Source organism: Pan troglodytes, chromosome 7 (assembly GCF_028858775.2).
Source record: "Pan troglodytes isolate AG18354 chromosome 7, NHGRI_mPanTro3-v2.0_pri, whole genome shotgun sequence".
In the NCBI taxonomy this organism is placed as follows: Eukaryota; Metazoa; Chordata; class Mammalia; order Primates; family Hominidae; genus Pan; species Pan troglodytes.
Window position 1 is genome coordinate 36,851,897 of NC_072405.2, and position 21,966 is coordinate 36,873,862.

Consider the following 21,966-nt stretch of genomic DNA (forward strand, 5'->3'; position numbering starts at 1 on the left):
AATTTTGGTTCCTGTCTGGGTTGAGGGAGATGCAGCAGCAGCACAGCAGAGTAGCCGCATCAGTGACTGTTACGGGAAAGTGTTTAGATACAGCCTCATCTTAGAGAAGTAGTTCTGATCGGGAATGCTTATTGATGGGAATTGAGTTACTTTGTAAAGCCAATATGATATGAGCAAGGAAACAAAGACCTGACTACCCCTGGGGATGTTACCTCCTTCCCTCACCCTCCTTTAGTCCTTGGTGGTGTGCTGGTGCCATTCCTGCATTTTAGTCTGGAAAAAGAATAGAAGTCCTTAGTTCTATTATTAAGAAGTGGTTACTCCTGAAGATAATGCTTTCCGTCTTTACTTTTAAACAAATCAATACTATCTTTTTCCTCCAGAAAGAAGGACAAAAACCCACAAAGATAAAAAAAATTCAGAGTCGGAGAGCCTAGGAAAGAGGTGTAAGAGCTTGACTGGGTGGGGCTCGAAGGATAAAAGAGCTGAAGATAAAATATAACTACGATGCAGCCCATCTTCTACCATACCCCCCCCCCACCCCATTGTTTGAAACTATTAGGAAAATAAGTAAATTACTGGTAAAGCGTATCATTCTACCCTCTCTTTCCTCCTACCCCTTTTCCCTCATCCACTACTAAAATTCTCTATCTCCATCTCTCCTAAATCTATAAAAGCGTCCCATTTATAAAAGGAAAAGGACAATGAGCTGTTTCCTCATCCTAGCTGCTCTATGCTTCTGAGCTTTATTTTGTGCTTTGAGCATTTAGGTGGCTATTTCTTGGGAGTTCCGTGATTGAGATATTTGAAGTAGAGAGGGCTAGGGGAATTTAATAGCAAAGTGCACATTCTTTCTTTGTATAGAACAAAGTGAAAGCTTTATCACTGGGGAAGGAGAGAGGAGTTTTTTGCTCACAATAAGTTATCTGTTTCCCAGGAAACAGACTTAAATTTCATGTTAGTTTGATAGTGAAACTCTAAGATTTTATAGTCAAAACTTTTTCTGAGCATGTGAGTTTGTTGATGTTAAGCTGCTGTTGACTTTCTTTTCCTTCAGAGACAGATAGTAGGAAACAATTCTTACCACTTCTTTGAGCGGTTTTGGCCTCAAGTTTTGTTTTTGTTTTTGTTCTTTTTGGGTTTTTTTTGTTTTCGTATCCCCAGAACTCTAGAATTATGCATGATTAAAACTGCAGCTGTGCGCAAAAATAAAAATAATGATTTTAAAAATATGTACTGGATAAATTATTCAGTATAGATTGGAGGAAAATGTGTGGTAGAGTCTCGAGGAAAGACATTAGATTTTCAGTAGTGATATTTCTGTAATGTTAGGAACAAATGAAGTGTAACAGCTTCTTACTGGCTAGGAAAGAGTTTTACCTACTATGTCAAAAAATGAGTTTCCTCTTTTTGCTTTCCAATTCGTCATGTTGGGAACTATTGACAGTTTGGTATATTCAAGGAGTGTATTGCACATGAAGTTTGAGATGAATGTAACTAGGCTAGTGGGCCTGAAAACCAAATCCTGGTCCCCAGATTTTATCTCATTAAAATAATTCTGTAGTCAAAGCATGCAAACCATACAAACTTGTTAAGAGGGGTGGAAAGCAGGGGCTTGGTATTAGATAATTTTTTTGATAGCAGATTTAAGAGAAGCTGGGCTGAAATTTCAGCCCATTTTAAAGTCCAGAATCTATCTGTCTCTTAACTTTCCAGTTTTATTTTCAGGTTAATTTTTAAAGATCTTCTGTCTTCTTTAGTCTTAGTAATTAATAATTTCTAAATTGAACTGAATTTTGATGCCTACCATTCATTTAAATTTTGAACCTAGATGGATTTACTTTTCCTCTGTGTGTGTGTTTTAAGCCTTAATCACTTAACACATTGGAAGATTAAGTTATTTGTTGTAATCAGTAGATGATGACAAATGGACTTTAAACATTAGATGAAGCAGGAAAGTTCAGAAAAGAGATACTCTGAGATTAATAGGAATCTAGGTCCTGTGAATTAAATATGAAGCTATATAAACTTTCTTGTAGCAACCAGTAGGCAAAGGGCCAAAGACTATATAGACTTTAAGAAAAGGAAAGTAACATTTGAGCAATGAGTGTACATTGAGTGTATATTTTGTCTAACAAGACAATAATTTCCTTAAGAGAAAAGCTCTTATTTAGAGATAGTTATTGCTAATCCTTGCAATGCGTTCTTGAAAACGTGTCTGAAAAAAGACAAAGAATATCCCTCCTGTTCGCTCTGTAGGCACTGTGTAACCAGCATTTACTTTGAGACAACCTTTAGATGATCTTTCTCAATTGGAAATGCAAAATGTTACCTGCATTTATCAGGTGTCAAGAAAATGAAATCTCAACAGAATGATGGAATGGAGCCCTTTCTGTAGAGAAAGTGTAAATTGGAATAGAGTTGCTGAACATAATCTTTTGTCGCAGAACCCCTTTGACAAGCCCTTAGGGCCCTCTTTTCTCATCATCCTTTCTTCTGGGATTCAGCCTGCTTTCCTCTTCACAGTTGCCACCTCCTGCGTTTCCCACCGAGTTCTTTGGGTCTGATTTTGCAGGCAGCCCGGGAAGACAGTCTTCCAAGATTGGAATCCCTTCCCTTTATTGCTGTCTTTCAGGACAAATACTTAGTTGATTTTACTTTAAAGACTTTTACTTTTTGTCATCAAAAGAAACCTGATAAATAATGGTTGGAAATATAAAATTCCTGATGTTATACATTCATAAAAATAGAAATGTGTAACCTTTAAAGTATCTAGTCCTTTTTGTTTTCTGATGGAATGTTAACCAAGTAACTTAGTCTGAAATCAGCTTTCCAGATATTCTGTATTGCTCTATGGAGAAGTGAATGTGTCTCTTTTCCCATACAAAGGGCGTGAGCAACTGTTGCATAGCATTCACTTTTTGCAGGGCCCTGGCCCCTGAAGCTGCTCACTCCGATTATGTTAATCTAGTAGGTCCCCTCCTTTTTTTTCCAGTTGATATACTACAGTTTCTTATAATAAAAAAAATAATATCAGTAAGAACGCCCCAAATGACTGTTAACTTTTATTTAATGACTTGCTACATTTTGATAGGATCTCTTTGGGTCCAGAATCTTTGCTATGTCCTGCAAGTCTGGAACTTCAACTTACAGCTTTTCCATGGATGACCTTACCTTAGGAAAAATGGCATACTCACATAATTGTGATTAGAAGCAGATAATTCATTATGTTATTGAAGACATATTATTTGGAATGTTTATCAAAAGTTTTTATTATTTTATTTTATTTAATTTTTTTGAGACAGTCTCACTCTGTCACCCAGGCTGGATGCAGTAGTACAGTCTCCACTCACTGCAACCTCCACCTCCCATGTTGAAGCAATTCTCAAGCCCCTCCTGAATAGCTGGGCCTACAGGCTCATGCCAGCTAATTTTTGTATTTTTAGTAGAGACGGGTTTTTGCCGTGTTGGCCAGGCTGGTCTCAAACTCCTGGCCTCAAATGATCTGCATGCCTTTGTCTCCCAAAATGCTTGGATTACAGGCGTGAGCCACTGTGCCCAGCCAGGAATGTTTATCAAAAGTTTTTAAATTGTGCATACCATTTGATTCAGTTGATTGGTTATCTGATTTTTTTAGTATTGAAACTCAGATTTTGACTCTTACTAAATTGATCATCACTGATTTGCTTTTCTTACTAGGTACAGTAGAGCAGTAGTGTATTCCTTGGCTTGTTGCTTAATTAGTAGTCAATAAACCACTCATTTCACTAGTATTTTTTCTCGTCAGCCAGTCAGCACATATTTACAGATTTAGCAGAGTTAATTACTTCATACACAAAATAATGTACTATAGGTTCTTTCATAAAATTCCATAAAGCATTTAATATTTTATTTTTAAACAATCGAAATAGTTTTACTGTATTACATGTACATATATTTTTCTGACAAAATGAGAGATATATACGTATACTGTTTTGTAAACTGCCTTTAAATTTTATTTTTTATTTATTGTTACTATCTTACTGTATCCACAAATACAGGTTTATGCTCATCATTTTTAGTAACTATATAATATTCCATCATGTGGTTATACCATAATTTATTTAACCAATTTCTTATTGGTAGACTTTTCAGTTGTTTCCAGCTTTTAGGGTTTTTTTTGTTACAAACAGTGTTACACTAATATTTTGGTTGTGCATCATGTGTACTTATGTGTTTACTTAGAATAAATTATAAGATAGATTTGCTGGATGAAATTGTGTACATTTTAAGGACTTTTGATATAAGTAGCCACTTTTTTTTTTAAGTACCAACTAGTTTACTAATAACATTTGGAAATGTTGAAATGTTGAAGGTGTTCTTTACCCTGTACTCCCACCCTATACTGTGTTCTATCATTATTGTTTTTTCCTATCTGGTTGGCAAAAAATCTTATCTCACATTTGCATTTTTTATTATTAGTGAAGTTGTATATCTTTTCATATGTTTCTTGGCTGTTTGTATTTCTTTTGTAAATTTATGTCCTTTGCTTATTTTTCTATTAAAATGTTATCCCCTATCTGCTTTTATTTTTAAAATTCATTTAATGTATATAATTACATAAACAATACCTTTATTCTTTTTAATTATTCTGTTCTAGGATAGCATTTCTCAAGACCTGACTTATGGAGCACTTGTAACCTGAGGTAATCATTAGAATGCATATCATTCTCCAGGATTCAGATTTCTAGGGGAATCCATGAATCTGCTACACTTTACGATTAGAGAACTGCTGTTTTGGGGGAAATGAAAATTCTTTAACACCTATACTTTACCTGTTTTCTTCATGTCTCACTGAATTCCACTGCTGTTTTTTCCCTTCTTTTAATAATCATAAACTGCAGTCTTGCTATATCAAGATTATTGTCCTTTCACAGCTTAACAGTAGATTTTACAAAAGCATCTTGGTACATGGTAATTGGAATGTCATAGTACATAAGGAAGCACTTTTATAAGAAGGTAGGATGCTTTACTTGCAAGTAAGGCAAAAGGAATAATCAAAAGGAAACCAGGTAAAATAGATGGAGTAGGCAGAAGTATAGGGGGACATTTCAGCTAGTTTTAAAGGCTCAGTGAGATATTGCTCAGTTTCTTCTTCAGGTTTTATGTGGTAGTCTTCTTTGAACCATTGATTTGAAACCCATACCTGCTTGAAAAATAGATTAGTTTAAATGAAAGTTTTGAAATTCTTGTTGTTACTATATGCATATTCAACAGGGAGTAATGTTCCCTTTAAATTTTTTTAGTTGCAAGCAGATGAATGTGCTGCATAAGTAATAAACTACAAAGACTGAACTTACATGGATGTTTTAATACTACAATCAAATAAAACTTTCAACAGTTACTTGACATATTTAATGATATGCATAATTGTTACTGCGCTGCATGGTAATTAAGATAAATATGTTTTTAACTATGGTTATTACCAGTTTTCTTTTTTTTTTCTGATGGAGTTTCGCTCTTGTTGCCCAGGCCTGGAGTGCAATGGCATGATCTCAGCTGACTGCAACCTCTGCCTCCCAGGTTCAAGCGATTCTCCTGCCTCAGCCTCCCGAGTAGCTGGGACTACAGGCGCCTGCCACCACGCCTGGCTAATTTTTTGTATTTTTAGTAGAGACAGGGTTTCACTATGTTGGCCAGGCTAGTCTTGAACTCCTGACCTCGTGATCCACCTGCCTCAGCCTCCCAAAGTGCTGGGATTACAAGCGTGAGCCACTGTGCCCTGCCCAGTATCTGTTTTCTATAGGCAGATCTCAACATTTGTGGGGAGAAAAAGAAATATGGCAGGCCAAGAATCTGTTTCAGAAATTTCTGATGTAGAACATGAGGCGCTTTAGGGCTTTTTGAGCAGGGTTTGCTTTTACCTTAGTTTCCTAATTCTAGGGACCATAGACTTTTCTTTTCCCTTCTGTTAGTCAAGACCCTCTACTAGAGAGAGAAATTGGGAAGATTCAGTCACTGTTTTACTCTCTCCAAATAGTTATCTGCCTAGTAACTGAAGCTTGGGACATGGAGTTCCCAATCATTGATAGTTAATGCACAGAGGACAGTTTCTTTCCCCACTTAAGCCAAAGCAGTTCCAGGTCCCACAATCTAAGTTATCATAGGTGCTAGTATTTAAGTTGTCCTATTAGTCTGGGTCTTTGAGAATTTCTGAACCTGAATTTCTCTTTTCCTACCCTAGGCTCTCCACAACAAACATAAGACTATCCAATGCATATGAAACAAATTGAAATAAAAGCAAAGTTAACATCGTTACTAAACCAAATCAAAATGTGATAGCTTAGAATATACTTTTTTCATACCAGACCTGCCTTCCACTCCACCCACACCCTCTCAGCTGAAATTGAGAATCACACATATTTTTGCCCCTGGAAAAGTACATACAAGTCAGAAATTCTAAAGCTCTGTGGAAACAATAACTGGGAATTATTCTTATTTTTGCTGTGACTTTTTAAGGATGATTTCTATTCTCTGTGCAGCATGGCTGTATGTAATGACTGTTCGTTGATGAAATATTTCTTAGTGCTACATCTGTGTTATTAAATTTTTGTACTGTCTAAAAAATAATATAATATTGTGAAAATTTCCTAATATTTTAGAACCTTATATATGTCAGTTCAGTATTGGCTGATAGAGGTAGCATTTGTATAAACTAATTCAATGATTAAAATGTCTAACGCTTAATACTGCTTTACCATTTATAAAGTACTTTTGCATACATTATCTTATGATTCACTCATATCATCCCTGTGAGCTAGGTAGTATTGGAATCATTTTCAAGAAGAAAAATTCTAGGTACATAGAAGTTAAGTGGTATGTTTATATTCACACAGCTAGCAAGAGGCTTGAATCTGTATCTTTTGACTTACTTTTCAGACCACTTTCACAGATGCCTTCTGCTACATCAGTTAATACAAAAATATACTATTAAAGATTAAAACACATACAATTTTAGTTCAATAATTTAGGTTATAAGCGTAATATTTATTATTTAAATAAAATTTAGGACAATAGCATAAGAATTTTTCAAAATGAATCAATTATATATTGTGACAGATGAAAAACTGCCATTATACATGAGAAGTTGAACCATGTGTTATATAAGCAACTGAGGGATGAAATTAAATTTGCATTTAAATGCTGTTTAAGGATCATTTTAGAGTAGCTATAGCATAAATGATAAAGTAGAAAAATTATATCTTTATAAAGTACCCACATACTGTTAACTATTAGGTCAGTATAATATCTCTCATCAAAGATTTTTAATGTCAAGTCCATAATACTTTGAGAGAAAATGACTAATTTCTCCCATTTTTTAAAATAATACTTTTCAGATATTTCAGTTGAAGGAAGAAATAGCTCTTCTCCTAAGATGGAATCTGTGGTTTGGGAATGTGGTTGATCAACTTGATATGTTGGCCAAATGTGCCCCATGTAATAAAATGAAAAGAAGAGACAAGATGATGTCATTTTCCCATATTGTGAAACCAAAAACAAACGCCTTTTGTGAGACCAAGCTAACAAACCTCTGACGGTGCGAAGAGTATTTAACTGTTTGAAGAATTTAACAGTAAGATACAGAAGAAGTACCTTCGAGCTGAGACCTGCAGGTGTATAAATATCTAAAATACATATTGAATAGGCCTGATCATCTGAATCTCCTTCAGACCCAGGAAGGATGGCTATGACTTGGATTGTCTTCTCTCTTTGGCCCTTGACTGTGTTCATGGGGCATATAGGTGGGCACAGTTTGTTTTCTTGTGAACCTATTACCTTGAGGATGTGCCAAGATTTGCCTTATAATACTACCTTCATGCCTAATCTTCTGAATCATTATGACCAACAGACAGCAGCTTTGGCAATGGAGGTAAGACTTGATCTATTCTTTGACGTATCTTAGTAAATGACTCTTGTGTTGTCCCATCAGCCAATCTAATGAATATGTTTGATAAACAACAGGAAAATAATATGCTATTTTTAATTATATCTTCTAAATTTAAAAATGTATATGTTTTGCTTCAGACTCTAATAGATTGAAGAATTCACATTTGGTGAATGTTACTCTTATATTTTAGACATTATACTTTTATAAAGAAATTTGAAACATCAGAACATGGGAGATAATAGCCATTCAGAAGTTTAAAATTTAAGAATAACTCCCAAGCAGTGAAAAAGTTTTTGTCAATGCGAATTATCTGTTCTTGATCTCTCAGAATTTTATGAAAGTTTGCTGCCTTATTTGAATTTTTCAGTGGTAATTCTTCAGACATTTCTTAATTATTTTAGTTTAGAAACTATTTCAAATTTAGAAACTATGGACACATTAATTGATATAGTTAATAATAGGTTTAAATAAGGGTATATCTGTCTATAACGGTTTTAGAATTGAGGACAGGGATATATATACCAGATAAGAACTAGCAGGCAGTAAGCAGTGGTGGTAATGACCATAGGCTTTGAGGCAAACAAACCTGGGTTTGAATTCTACCTCTACCACTTTCTAGCTGTATACTTTGGCCACGTTATATGAACTTTCTCATCATAGTTTCTTTGCTTGTAACTTAGAGACTTCAGTAAGGTACAAAGTGAAAATCCGTGTATAGTACTTGGCGCATAGTAAGTACTCTGTAAGTGATAGCTTTTACCGTTAATTCATATTCTCATATTAACGTGGCTACATAACATAATTTAGAGGGAATGTTTGATACATTACTCTTCAGCCTATTTCCATAGTGCTTTCAGCAAATGGAAGCCTACATGTTTTGGAATTCTTCATTTTATAATAAAACCGAAAAGTTCATCATTTTGAGGGAGACTAACCTAAGTCTGAGAAAATTTGTAAGATTATTATTCATAGATTTTGAAATAAGGAGGGCATCTTATATATTCCAAATATTTGAAAATGCTGTAGAGGTTGAACAAAACATTTTTTGCTTTTCCTCTGAGTACACAAGGTCTAAGTGGTTGAAGAGAGAGAATTGGTATAGGCTATCAGATTAGGATATATAAAAATGGGTATTGGTTTAATACAGTAAGTTGGTTCCAGGCATGGTAGTCTTTGCTATGTATTAAAGCTATCAATTTCTCACAGAAAATTGAACTAGAAACATTATTATTTCTGGTATCATTTTAAATCATAACTCCTTTGGGAAGCAAATAGGTTAATAAGAAGCATGTCATAAAGATGTTTGTCCTGACTTGGGTTCAACTTTTGGCTCTGCCATGTAGTAGGTTTAAGACTTTGGACAGGTTACTTAACACTCCTGATCTTTGTTCTCTTCATTTGTGAAAAGGCAGTATAATGATACACCTTGAAGGGCTGTTAGGATTAAATAAGAGATTTATGAAGTAGCTAGCACAATGCATCATACACAATAGGTGGTTCACAAATATTAATTCTACTCCAAATTCCATTTCTAAATCATCTAAAGGGAAGTACTAGAAACACCATGTATTTGCTCCAGTGAATTTGCATCACTCATTGTAGGTTCATGGGGCATTCTTTCATAGTGATAGCATGATAGGCTCTCTCTGACTTCTCAAATATACACAAGTAGTCTAGATATTTCAGTGACAATGGGGTTGCCTCTGTTTGAATTTCAGACATTGACATTCTGGGGAGAGCACCTTAGTGAGTAATAGTTTCTAAGAGAAGGCTCTAATGACTTGAAGTAATGTTGGGAATAGTTGCATATTGCATGTTTATCGTATCAGGACAGTGATGCCACTGACAGAAAGAATAATCAAACACAGTTTGAGAGTGTAACGTTTCTTTAATAGCAAATGACGTGGAAACTCAGCAGACAACACAGCCTGCTCAGTGCTGCTGATGACTCTCCACCTCCATCCCTCTACTGATCCAGGAACCAGCTTAGCAGGCACAAGTAATTGGAGCAAACCCAGCACACTCTTGAGTGTTTGCTGTGAGACTGAATGAATTCAAAGACAGTTTCCTAGGTGTAGCATCTTTCAGCAGGCCCCAGGCTTTAAGCCTGCCTGGAGTCCATTCCTTTTTTCTTTTTTTATTTTTTTTTGAGACATGGTCTCACTCTGTGGCCCACACCGGAGTGCTGTTGTGCAATCATGGCGTACCACAGCCTCAACCTCCCAGGCTCAGGTGATCCTCTGCCTCAGCCTCCCAAGTAGCTGGGACTACAGGTGTGTGCCGCCACCCCTGGCTAATTTTTTTGTATTTTTTTAGAGACAAGGTTTTGCCATGTTGCCCAGGCTGATCTCGAACTCCTGGGCTGAAGCGATCCACCCACTTGGGCCTCCCAAAGTGCTGGATTATAGGCGTGAGCCACCGCGCCTGGCTGGAGTCCATTCCTTTACTGTTTTGTGAGTTAAAAGGAGTGCCTGGAACACAATGGTATGTGGGCAGTAAGTTAGATTAGCCACAAATAGGAGAAAGAGCAGAATCTGGGTTATTTTAAGTTTTATTCACAATCAACAAGTTGGATGTTCTTACATTGTGTCTACAGGGTACATACTCTGTACTTTTATTGAGATTGGGACATGTTTAAATGGATAAGTGTCAATCCATTAAGTTAGAAAAGAAGGTTCTTGCTAATATGTTTATTTCTTTATCTCTGCCTTCCAAAACGTGCACATCAATATGCAAACACACATGCTACGTTTTTCTAAGTTGTTAACTTGACGTTCTCTTTTCCCCTGTGTATGAGTAGCTTTTGATAGGAAAAATATTCTCACTTCTGAGCCTTCCAAACCATTTTGAGCTGTCCAAATTGCTAAGTAAATTTTTGGGAACTGTTCGGCATGGAGCAATAATCAACAAATGTCAGTAGCAATCTTTACTGAGCCACCTATTATCAGGTATTTACGACTCTAGTGGTAATAAAAGAGATCTGGGCAGGCTTTTCCTCATACTGAATAATTGAACCAAATTGGCTAGGACGGGAACAGATTAGTGGAAGAAGCACTAAAATAGGGATAGGAGACTTGTATTCTGTCACTAACTAGGTTTGAGACCTCTTTGTGTTGATTTCCAATAGGAAGTAAATTTTTTTCCTGCCATTTTATAGGGTTATTGTTAAGATCAAGTGAGATAAGTGGCATTTATGTTAAAGAATTTTGAAAAGTTAAAGTGCTGTGTGAATACAGAGCATTCTTCTTTGTTGCCTGTCACCCTGTTTTTTCATTTCAGTTAGTGTGTGGAACGAGCAATCTTTAATCTCTTTGGGAGGTTGATTGCTTGCCCCTCCCCACCCCATATATAGAGGAAAGTAGGCCTCTCTATAGGATAATCAGGGGAAAAACTCCTGGAATGGTTTGTGTTTGCCTCCGTTTCCTGTTTTCCTTTGTCATTCTCATTAAAGATTTTTTTATGATTTAAGGTTTTCTTATAATGGGAGCATGGAAAGCTGGCAGTGAAATAATCCTAGTAGGAACACAGAGCCTAAAAGCCTGAACATCCTGTATCTTTTATGGTTCATTAAGAACAGAGTATGTTTCAACCAGTCTCTCAGTTATCCAAACTCAAATTTGAGCTTTTTACTAAAAAACTTTATTATGGAAATTTCCATTATATACAAATAGAATAATATAATGAAGTGCCATGTATCCAGCATCCAGCCTTAAACATTACCAACTCATAGCTAGTCTTGTTTCATTATCACTGCATGCCCTTCTGGGTCACCTTGAAACAAATTTCGTATATCAAAATTTCATCCATAAATATTTTGTTATATACCTCCAAAAAGTAAGGTATCTTTCAAAATATATGAACACAATACCTTTATTCCTTTATCAGTGTCAAGTATCAAATTAATGTTCAAATTACTCTCGCATATTTCACAATTTTTTTTCATACTGGCTTTTTCTAATCAGGGTTCATACATTGCATCCAATTGATATGTCTCTTAAGTCTGTTTTAATTTATAGGTTTTCCTTTCCTGTTCCCCTTTTTTCTTGTGATATATTTATCTTATAGAGTTCCCCATAGTCTTTATTTTGCTGATTGCATCCCTGTGGTGTTGTTTACCATGTCTCTGTCTCATTTATTTTTGTAAACAGGCACTGTAGAGGCTTGATTAGACACCAGTTTGGTTTTTTATTGTTGTTGTGGAAGGAATACTTCATAGGTAGCTAACATACTCCTGCCAGGAGCACATAATATTAAGTTGTTACTCTTTTTATAAATGTTAACAGCGATTGATGATTTCCTAGACCAATAGTTTTGTTAGGGGTTTGCAAAATGGTGATACTCTAATTCTGTCACCCTTTCTTCATTTCTTAGCTGGAATATTTGGAAACTTCTCATTGACTATTGGATTACTTTCATATACAGTTTATATAAGAAAGATAGGATAAGTGCTTGCATGTTCCCCCGTTATTAGTTTTTAGAATAATTAGTTGATTCCCAAGCATCCATCAAAGGTGACCAGTAAGGGTTGTTTTTTGTTTTTTTTTTTTTTTTTTTTGGTTTAAGTTTCATTGTGAACTCAAGGATTTTTTTTTTTTTAACATATTTGATGTTTTAAATCTATCACAGTGATTATTGAGGCTCAAAATATTCCATCTTTGGTAGTGGGAGCCTCTACATGGTAGCTCCTGAGTGTTTTGTTTTTGACACAAGGTCTTGCTCTGTCACCCAGGCTGGAGTGCAGTGGAGCAATCATAGCTCACTGTAGCCTGAAGCTCCTAAGCTCAAACAATCCTCCTACCTCAGCCTCCAAAGTAGGGTCTACAGGTACATGCCATCATGCCTGGCTAATTTTAAAGAACTTTTTTTTTGTAGAGGCAAGGTCTCACTATGTTGCCCAGGCTGGTCTTGAACTCTTGGCCTGAAGCTATCCTCCTGCCTTGGCTTCCCAAAGCACTGGGATTACAGGCATGAGCCACTGCGCCTGGCCCTCTTTAGTGTTTTTGACACCACCCTAGTGGTGTTTAATAGTTTCTTTTCTTTCTGGTGTGATTCAAGCTCGCTTCATAAAATTCCGCGTCAAACCCTGAATCATCAATTTCTTTAGGAAGCTCTGGTTCCTTTTATTTGGAAATGATGCTTAAGAGATCACTATCTGGGTGCTAAGCCTAGTGATACTAAGTCATTTTTAGGCCTTTTCATGAACACAGCTAGGGAATACTTTTTTTTTTTTTTTTTTAAGGGAAAGTCCGTCATGAGTTTATACTGATACTTGCAATTCAAGTAATATTGCAGGGTGTTGTTTGTTTTTGAGACAGGGCCTTGCTTTGTCACCCAGGCTGTAGTGTAGTGGCACAATCACGGCTCACTGCAGTCCTAATCTCGCGGGCTCAGTTAATCCTCCTACCTCAGCCTCCTGAGTAGCTGGGACTACAGGTGTATGCCACCATGCCTGGCTAATTTTTGTGTTTTTTGTTTGTTTGTTTGTTTGTTTGTTTGTAGAGACAGGGTTTCTACAAACCCTGTCAAGCGATCCACCTGCCTTGGCCTACCAAAGTGCTGGAATTACAGATGTGAACCACCATGCCTGGCCATGGATTTTATTTAGCATCTTTAAATTCATTTTTGTTTCTCTACTCTCTTATCCTCAAATTTATTATACACATACATTAGATAGTTTCAGAATAATATTAGCAATATTTTTACTAACAGTGATTACAGCAAGCAGTTTAAGATTTCTTTATATTTCTTTTTGTCCTTTAGGGACAAAGATTTCTTTATACTTCTTTTTATCCTTTAGGGATGTATATCAGCAAGGATGTACAATCAAATTATTGTGTTTTAAGTCACTGCAATATTTTTTCTTCATGTGGTTAAACACAATACACAGTTAGGTTCATATGTTTTATTTTGATTTTGAGGAATGACTTTAATTTTTTAATTTAAATTTATTTTATAATTATACTTCAAGGTACATTCAGAGAACTCTAGTTTCTATCCCTCTGTCACCTCTATCTTATTTTTTCCTTCCACCTAAAGGTAGTCATTTTTTAAAAGTTTTTATCCTTCCATTTAAAAACCTTAAATATAACACTTATATAAAATATTTATATATCTATATTCTTTCACCTTTTTTGATACAGTTATAACGTTTGTTTTCTCCACACTGGTTTTTTTTCCACTTAATATATTTCGGATATTTCATAGTAGCATTTATAGATATTCCTCATTTTAAAATTTTTTAAAATTGTGGTAAGATATGCATAATACACTTAAGTAACATAATTACAATTCCATCTCCAGAGTTTTCTCTTCTTCCAAAATTGAAAATCTACACTCATTAAATAACAAATCAGTCCCCATTTTTTCTCCTCCCTAGTCCCTGGCAACTACCGTTTTACTTTCTTTGCCTCTGAAGTTGACCACTCTATGTATTTTGTATAAGAGGAATCACACAGTATTTGCCCTTTTGCAACTGGCTTATTTTATTTAGCATAACGTCCTCAAGGTTCATCAATGTATCATGTGTTGGAATTTTCTTTTTTTTTTAAGGCTGAATAGTATTCCATTGTAGGTATATAACACATTTGGCTTATCCATTTATCCATCAATGGACACTTGGGTTGTTTCTACCATTGGAGTATTATGAATAGTGTTGCTATGAATATAAATGTACAATCTGAGTTCCTGCTTTAAATTATTTGGTGTTTGTAGTCAGAAGTGGAATTGCTGGGTCATATGTTAATTCCATGTTTAATTTTTTGAAGAACTGTCAAAGTGTTTTCCATATGGTGGTACCATTTTACATTTCCACCAGTAATACACAAGATTCCAATTTCTCCACATCTTGGCTAACACTAGGTATTTTCTGTTTTTTTTGTTTTTGTTTTTGTTTTTTGTTTTTAATAATAGCTGTCTTCATGAGTATGATGACATGATCCTTATTTTTTTATAGCTAAATTTTACTCCATTGTATTGGATATACAGTATTATTCAATGTCTGTTGATGGACACAGGAAACAACTGTGTTTCTGGTCTTTTACTGTTACAATGTTGCAAGTGTGTTTTCACATTTTGACTAGTGTATTTTTGGGATAGGTTCCTAGAAGTATAAATGTATGTGTTACTTTCCTTGATATTGCCAGACCTCTCTATAGGGGTTGTACTATTTTGCATTCCCACTAGTAATGTTTGAGAGTATCTGTTTCTTCACAGCTTTACCAAAATAATATGTTGTCATGTTTGTTTGTTTTAAACCAGTATGATAGGTGGGAAATGGTGTCTCAATGATTTTCATCACCTACTTTACAGAGACAGAAACACCTTCATAATTATTGATATATGAGGGTTCTTAATACCAGCAAGAGTATGAAATTCAGAGACAAAGCAGTTCAAGCCCAAGTTTTGCTGCTTATCAACTGTGGACAGTAACAATATAATATCCATGTGCCATCATTAAAATAGAATTGGTTATAAGGATCAAACGAGATATGTGAAAATTGCTTTTTAAAATAACAGTGGGCCGGGCACGGTGGCTCAGGCCTATAATCTGAGCACTTTGGGAGGCCAAGGCGGGCGGATCACCAAAGGTCAGGAGTTGGAGACCAGCCTGACCAATACGGTGAAACCTCATCTCTACTAAAAATACAAAAATTAGCCGGGCGTGGTGGTGGGCACCTGTAATCCCAGCTACTCGGGAGGCTGAGACAGGAGAATTGCTTGAACCCGGGAGGCAGAGGTTGCAGTGAGCCGAGATCATGCCACTGCACTCCAGCCTGGGCGACGGAGTGAGACTCCGTCTCAAAAATAAATTAATTAAATAAAATAACATTGCCGGCAAGGTGCGGTGGCTCATGCCTGTAATCCCAACACTTTGGGAGTCTGAGGTGGGCGGATCACTTGAGGTCAGGAGTTTGAGACCAGCCTGACCAACATGGGAAAACCCTGTCTCTACTAAAAATACAAAAATTGGCCGGGCACAGTGGGTCTACACCTGTAATCCCAGCACTTTGGGAGGCCGAGGCAGGCGGATCATAAGGTCAAGAGATCAAGACCAGCCTGGCCAACATGGTGAAACCCCGTCTCTACTAAAAATACAAAAATTAGCTGGGCGTGGTGGCGTGTGCCTGTAGTCCCAGCTACTTGGGAGGCTGAGGCAGGAGAATAGCTTGAACCGGGAGGCAGAGGTTGCAGTGAGCCGAGATTGCGCCTCTGTACTCCATCCAGTCTGGGTAATGGAGTGAGACTCCATCTCACAAAAATAAAAAATAAAATAACAGTGCCAATCCTTGCCTGGAGGATCAAATCCAAAGCATAATAGACTTTCACAAATTGGCTTCTACTTATTTAGCATTCCTTAAGTCTGTCGAGTCTGTAAATGCCATCTCTGCCTGGAAGGCTCTTGTAGTATCCCCTTTGGTAATATCTTAATTTTCAAGGCATGGTGTGGATGTTATTTCCTTAAGAAACCTGGGATGCCTAGAAGTTAGTGACTCTCTTCTCCATACTCACCAGTGTGTTTTATATGTACCTCTATTTTTGTGTGTATATTATTATGTTGGAATTGTTTACGTTTTTATTCCTTCTGCTAGAATTTAACCCCTTCAAAGTAGAGCTTGTCTTTATTCATCTTTGTATGCCTAGTACCCGACACAGAACCTCACACATAGTAACTGCTAAATAAATGTTTGAATTAATTCATGAACTTTATAAACCCTAAATCCCTTAGATGTGGCAGTAGTAATTGATTTTGGTTTTAGTGCTATACCTAAGCTCTTAATCTCCTAGGGTTATAAATAGTTCTGTGGTTGGTGGGGATGGTAATGGTAATTCCAGTACCAAGGTTACCACATACTTTTGAATACTAGTATTTTACTTTTCTTTTTTCTTTTTCTATTTTTTGGGGGGTAGGGGACAGGGTGTCAAAGTGACTTGAATTCAACATTATGTGTTTGTACTTATAAGTGGTGTAATTAAGCAAAGAAAGCAACACAACTTTCTCATTTCTAGGCCTTTCATGTTTCTTCTGCATGCATATTCTCCATCTTTGCTTATCAAAATTCTGTTGTACTTGATCCATTGTTAGGTTGAAAAAATAAAGTAAGGTAGATAGCAAAACATTAGTATGGTATCATCCTGGTTTGGTTGAAAAACATATATGCATGTTCATTCAGAGTGAGTGATCGGGTGGAATTTTCACCAGGACCAATATTGGTTGTTCCTGAATTAGTAGTTTGTGTTTTCTGTTCTTCATTTTTTTTAAAATTATACTTTAAGTTCTAGGGTACATGTGCATTTTCTGTTTTTTCTGTAAGGAACACATTATGCTTTTAAAATAGTAAAACTAGTAAAGAAATTTTATTTTTAAAAAATTTCAACTGTCCTTTTTTGCTCAGCTCCTGGTGCAGGGTCTAAGATTTAGTATTTATTAAATATATTTTGATTGGATAAGTACAATATAGGGAAGAACTTGGTAAATACCGCAAAAAAGCAAAGTGCTAAGGTGATTCAAAGAGAGAATATGTTGAAGGAGTCATGGAAGGCTTCAAATTGCAGATGGTATTTAAATGAACTTTGAAAGACACATTTTTTTACTGTGGTTTTTATTTTAAGAGAATAGTATAATGTACACCCATATAACAATAATTATTAACATTTTATGGATAGGCTTTTTAGAAAATGAAACTTCTTTTACTACATTTATAGAGTTCATGGTGTTAATCTTTAGAATACATGCATTATCAAACATTTACTTTATTATTTTTTGAGATTAATATTAATAAGGTGGTTTTCCCTAAACAAACATCTAGCAAAGTGGCCTAAGAAGCCTGGTGTGAGGAGAAACCAGCCAGGAATTAAACGTCTAAATACAAGTAGTAGATAATTGCATTTAGTCATTTCAGACTTTAGGACAAAAAAAATAGCAGCTTCTGAAATTTTTAATATATTTTCTTGTGTGACAGATCACTATAAAGTGATTTACTTGTCTTAAATTATTAAATACATTGGAATTTGGTTTGTAAAGCTTTATCTTTTGAGACTTAATTCAGAACTGTCCATGATATTGGAAATATTAAAAGTTTACTTCCTATAGGAAAGTCAGATTTATGGACCTCTCTGGGAACTCTGCTTTGACTTGTGAAAATACATATTCTTCTGTGATAATGAGAAATTTCTGTAAAAAACTCACTGAAAAAGTATTGGAAGGTATTTAATATGCTATCACAGAACATTTTTAAAAATTAAGGTTTGAACAGGAAAATAAATCTATGGGATTAAAGGCGTTTTTACAAACCTAAAGTTTTTTGTTTTTTTATTTAATACAAAATAATTCTTAAAGTTTGGACCTTTTCTCATTAGGCATTTTATTGTTACAGAAAGGGGATTTTTAAAAGGTGTCATTTTTAGTCACTTACAGTTATTCTGAAAAGTTGTTTTTGAATAATTTCTCATTCTAAGGGATCTGAAATAGCCATTTTTAAATTTTCAAGACCATTCCACATTTGGTTTTATGTTTAGTGAATTTAGTCATAATACTCCCAAACCCCATAGGGTACAGTTTCTATGGCTACCAGACCCTTTGTAGAGTGACAAAGGTTGGAATTCTGATTCTCGTGAGTCAAATTTTGGCCTTTGACTGGGTCCCCTCTGCACGTCCTTGCTAAGCTTGGGCTGTTGCTATGCTTGAAGGCTTGTCAGCTAGCAGGTTCCTATGGTAACAGGAATGGAAATTTGAAAGAAGAAAGAGAATGGTAGCACAAAGGCTTGGTTGATTTGAATTTGAACAAAGAATGGAAGGTTCCCTGTAGTGCACCTTTGTTGTAGAAACCAGAAATTTAATTTTAGAAAGTTACTTTCCAGTTGTAAACTTCCTATACCCTGGTCTTGATTTAGTGAACAAAAGTATTATGGTTTAGGGAAGTACTCAATAAGAATCTTTATAATTCAGTTAGCTAAACTTCCTTTTCTATACTTCATAGAGCTTTCATAGCATTTCTTATGTTATACATTTGTTCTCAGATTTTTAGTGTTCAGGCCACCTCATTTAATTTTGATTTTGCTGAGGTCAAAAATTGTTAAGGATAAAAAAAATCAGGGCAATTTGCTTATTTGAAAAATATTAATATTTGTATTTGTTTTTATGTAACAGCTTTATTGAGATATAATGTGAGTACAGTAAACTGCCCTCACATAAAGCATTCAGTTTGATGAGTTTTGACAGATCCTGTGAAACCATCACCACAGTCAAGATACAGAGCATTTCCATCACCTGAAAAGCTTTCTTGTGCTGCTTTGTAGTCACCCCGCTCTCTACTGCCTGCTCCAAGCAACACTGATCTGCTTTCTTTCGTTATGGATTAGTTTCCATTTTCTAGAGTTTTGTATAAATAGAATCATGCCGTATCTACTTCTTTAGGTCTGGTTTCTTTCACTCAGTATAATGATTTTGAGATTCATCTGTGTTTTGTTTTGCTTTTTAAAAACTTCATTCCTGTTTTAAAAACTGTCTCACTTGGCAGTTGAGAACAGAGAATTTAGCAGGGTTCCTCCTTATGCCCACCAAGTAGGCCTGCTACAGCTCTATTAACTTGCACCTATTCCCCAATCCCTTTCAAGCTATCATTTATTAATTGTGTTCTGTATGCTAACTTTATCTTTTTACTTATGGGTTATTAAGACCATTTTACAGAAGAGGAAACTGAAGCATAGAGAGATTTAAGTACAACAAATTTGTTAAATGCAAGGGCTCTGGATAAGAATGCCAAGATTTGCCTTAATCCTGGGTCTATCTTTGTAGTTGTGTGATGTTGGATAAATTACTTAGTTTTCTATATCTCGTTTTCTTCACATGTATTGTAAAATGAGTTCATAATAATAGTACTTACCTTATAGGATTGTTGTGAAGGTTAAATGAGATAATATGTGTAAGGCATTTTGAACAGTGCTTGTGTTAGCATTGGAATGTATCCAAGTCACACAGCACCAAAGTATGTTACCAGTGGCAGTGAATCCATACGGGTCTGCAGCAACCTCAGTTCTTGTCTCCTCAGAAGAATTCAATTGAGGGACGTAAGGCAGAGTCTCGGGAGACTGAGACAAGTTTTAGAGCAGGAGTGAAAGTTCAGTAAAAAGCTTTAGGGCAGGAACGAAAGGAAGTAAAGTACACTTGGAAGAAGGCCAAGCGGGTGACTTGAGAGATCAAGTGCACGGTTTGATTTGACTTATGGTTTTATATGTTGGCATACTTCTGTGTCTTCTCCCCTGAGTCTTCCCCTGGGGTGGGCTGTCCGCATGCGCAGTAGCCTGCTAGCACTTGGGAAGGGGCTGCATGTACAGTGTGTTTACTGGAGTTGTATGCATGCTCACTTGACGCATTCCTTCCTTACCAGTCTAGCCTTCCTAGAGGAAGGTCATACACCAGTAAAACGCTGCTGTTTTGCCTCTTAGCATGTTTGAGCCCACTCCCTCAGCTCCTGAGATCTTATCGGAAAGCTGCTGATCACCAGTTTCAGGTTTTTCTTATCTGTTGGAAGACTGCCTTTCCCTGGCATCAGCTGAAACCAATTATTATTTTAGAGAGGCTTGAACATCAAATATTTTCTTCCGTTCTGTTGGTTGTCTGTTCACTCTCCTGATAGTGTCCTTCCGTATACAAAAGCTTTTATTTTTGTTGAAGTCCAGGTTGCCAATTTTTTTCTTTTCAACTTGTGCTTTTGGTTTCATATCTAAGAAACCACTGCTAAATCCAAGGTCATGGAGATTTGCCCCTGTGTTTTCTTCTATGAGTTTCATAGATTATGCTTTTATACTTAGGCCTTTGATAAATTTTGAGTTGATTTTTGTATATAAGGTAAGGTAAGAGTCTAACGTTATGCTTTTGCATATGGATTTTCTCTTGTTCAGTATCTTTTGTTGAAGAGACTTTTTTCCCATTGAACAGTCTTGGCATCTTTGTTGAAAATGAATTGGCCATACATGTGATGGTTTAATTCTGGACTCCTAATTCTATCCCATTAAGCTATATGTCTGTCCTTATCTAGTACACACTTTTGATTCCTATAATAGCTTTGTGATAAGTTTTGAAATTGGAAAATATGCGTACTCCAGTTGGTTCTTTTTCAAGATTGTTTTGGCTATTCAGAGTCTCTTGTAATTCCATATGAATTTTAGGACCAGCTTTTCCATTTCTGCAACAACAGAAAGCCGTTGGGATTTTTGAAGGGATTACACCGAATCTGTAGGTCTCTTTTGGGAGTACTGCCATCTGAACAACATTATCTTCCAAACCATGAACACAGGATGTCTTTCTGTTTATTTAGGTCTTCAGTTTCCATCAACAATATTTTATAGTTTTCTGACTTACATGACATTGGATAAATTTATTCCTAAGTATTTATTATTTTTGATGCTCTTATAAATGGAATAATTTTTTATAATTTTCTGTTGGTGGTTTTTAAAATTTTCATTGATCTACTTGGGTTTATATCTACCGTCTTACTATTTGATTTTAATTTGTTCAAACTATTTTGCATTCTTTTTTTCTCTCTTATCTTGCCTTCTTTTTATTGTTTGTTTTCCTCTCTGTTACTTTGTTAGTTGTGCATTCTTTTATTGTTTACCCTAAAAATTATGATGTGTACTTTTGACTTATAATATTCTAATAGAAATAATTACTTCAACCATTCCCCCATTAGTGTTCTTCTGACGCTCCACCTTTTCCACTTTACTATAATGCATGTTAATTTTACATGTATTTTAAGATGATATTATTTTTGTTGGCACAGAGTGTTCATTTATATCTTCCCACAGTCATCCCTTTTGTTGCTCTTAATTCATTTTTAATTTTCATCTTAGATCATTTCCCTTCTGTCTAAAGAACTTTCAAGCATTTCTTTTAGTGCAGTTTGCTGATGGCTAATTTTTCTGTTTTTGTCTATCTAAAAGTGTATTTGCCTTCATTTGTAAATAATATTTTTACTGGCTAGAGATTATAGGTTTGCAGTTATTTTCACTCAGCTTTTTAAATAAGCCATTCCATTGTT

The 21,966-nt window shown here is 35.6% G+C and overlaps 1 protein-coding gene across 8 annotated transcripts in view; it reads left to right on the forward strand.

Moving 5' to 3' along the window:
• Nucleotides 1–21,966, forward strand: part of FZD3 (frizzled class receptor 3) — a 76,340-nt gene that overhangs the window by 1,152 nt on the left and 53,222 nt on the right. For 7 of the 8 annotated variants that reach the window (XR_010159233.1, XR_010159231.1, XR_010159234.1 and 4 more), the window contains exons 2-3: nucleotides 4,640–4,685; nucleotides 7,377–7,909. Coding sequence is in view for 4 of the 8 variants with exons in the window: in XM_528098.8 (XP_528098.1) it covers nucleotides 7,721–7,909 (189 nt within the window). In the remaining 4 variants the exon portion in view is untranslated. The remainder of the gene's footprint in view (nucleotides 1–4,639; nucleotides 4,686–7,376; nucleotides 7,910–21,966) is intronic. The other variant, XM_001166266.7, reaches the window with a different exon arrangement.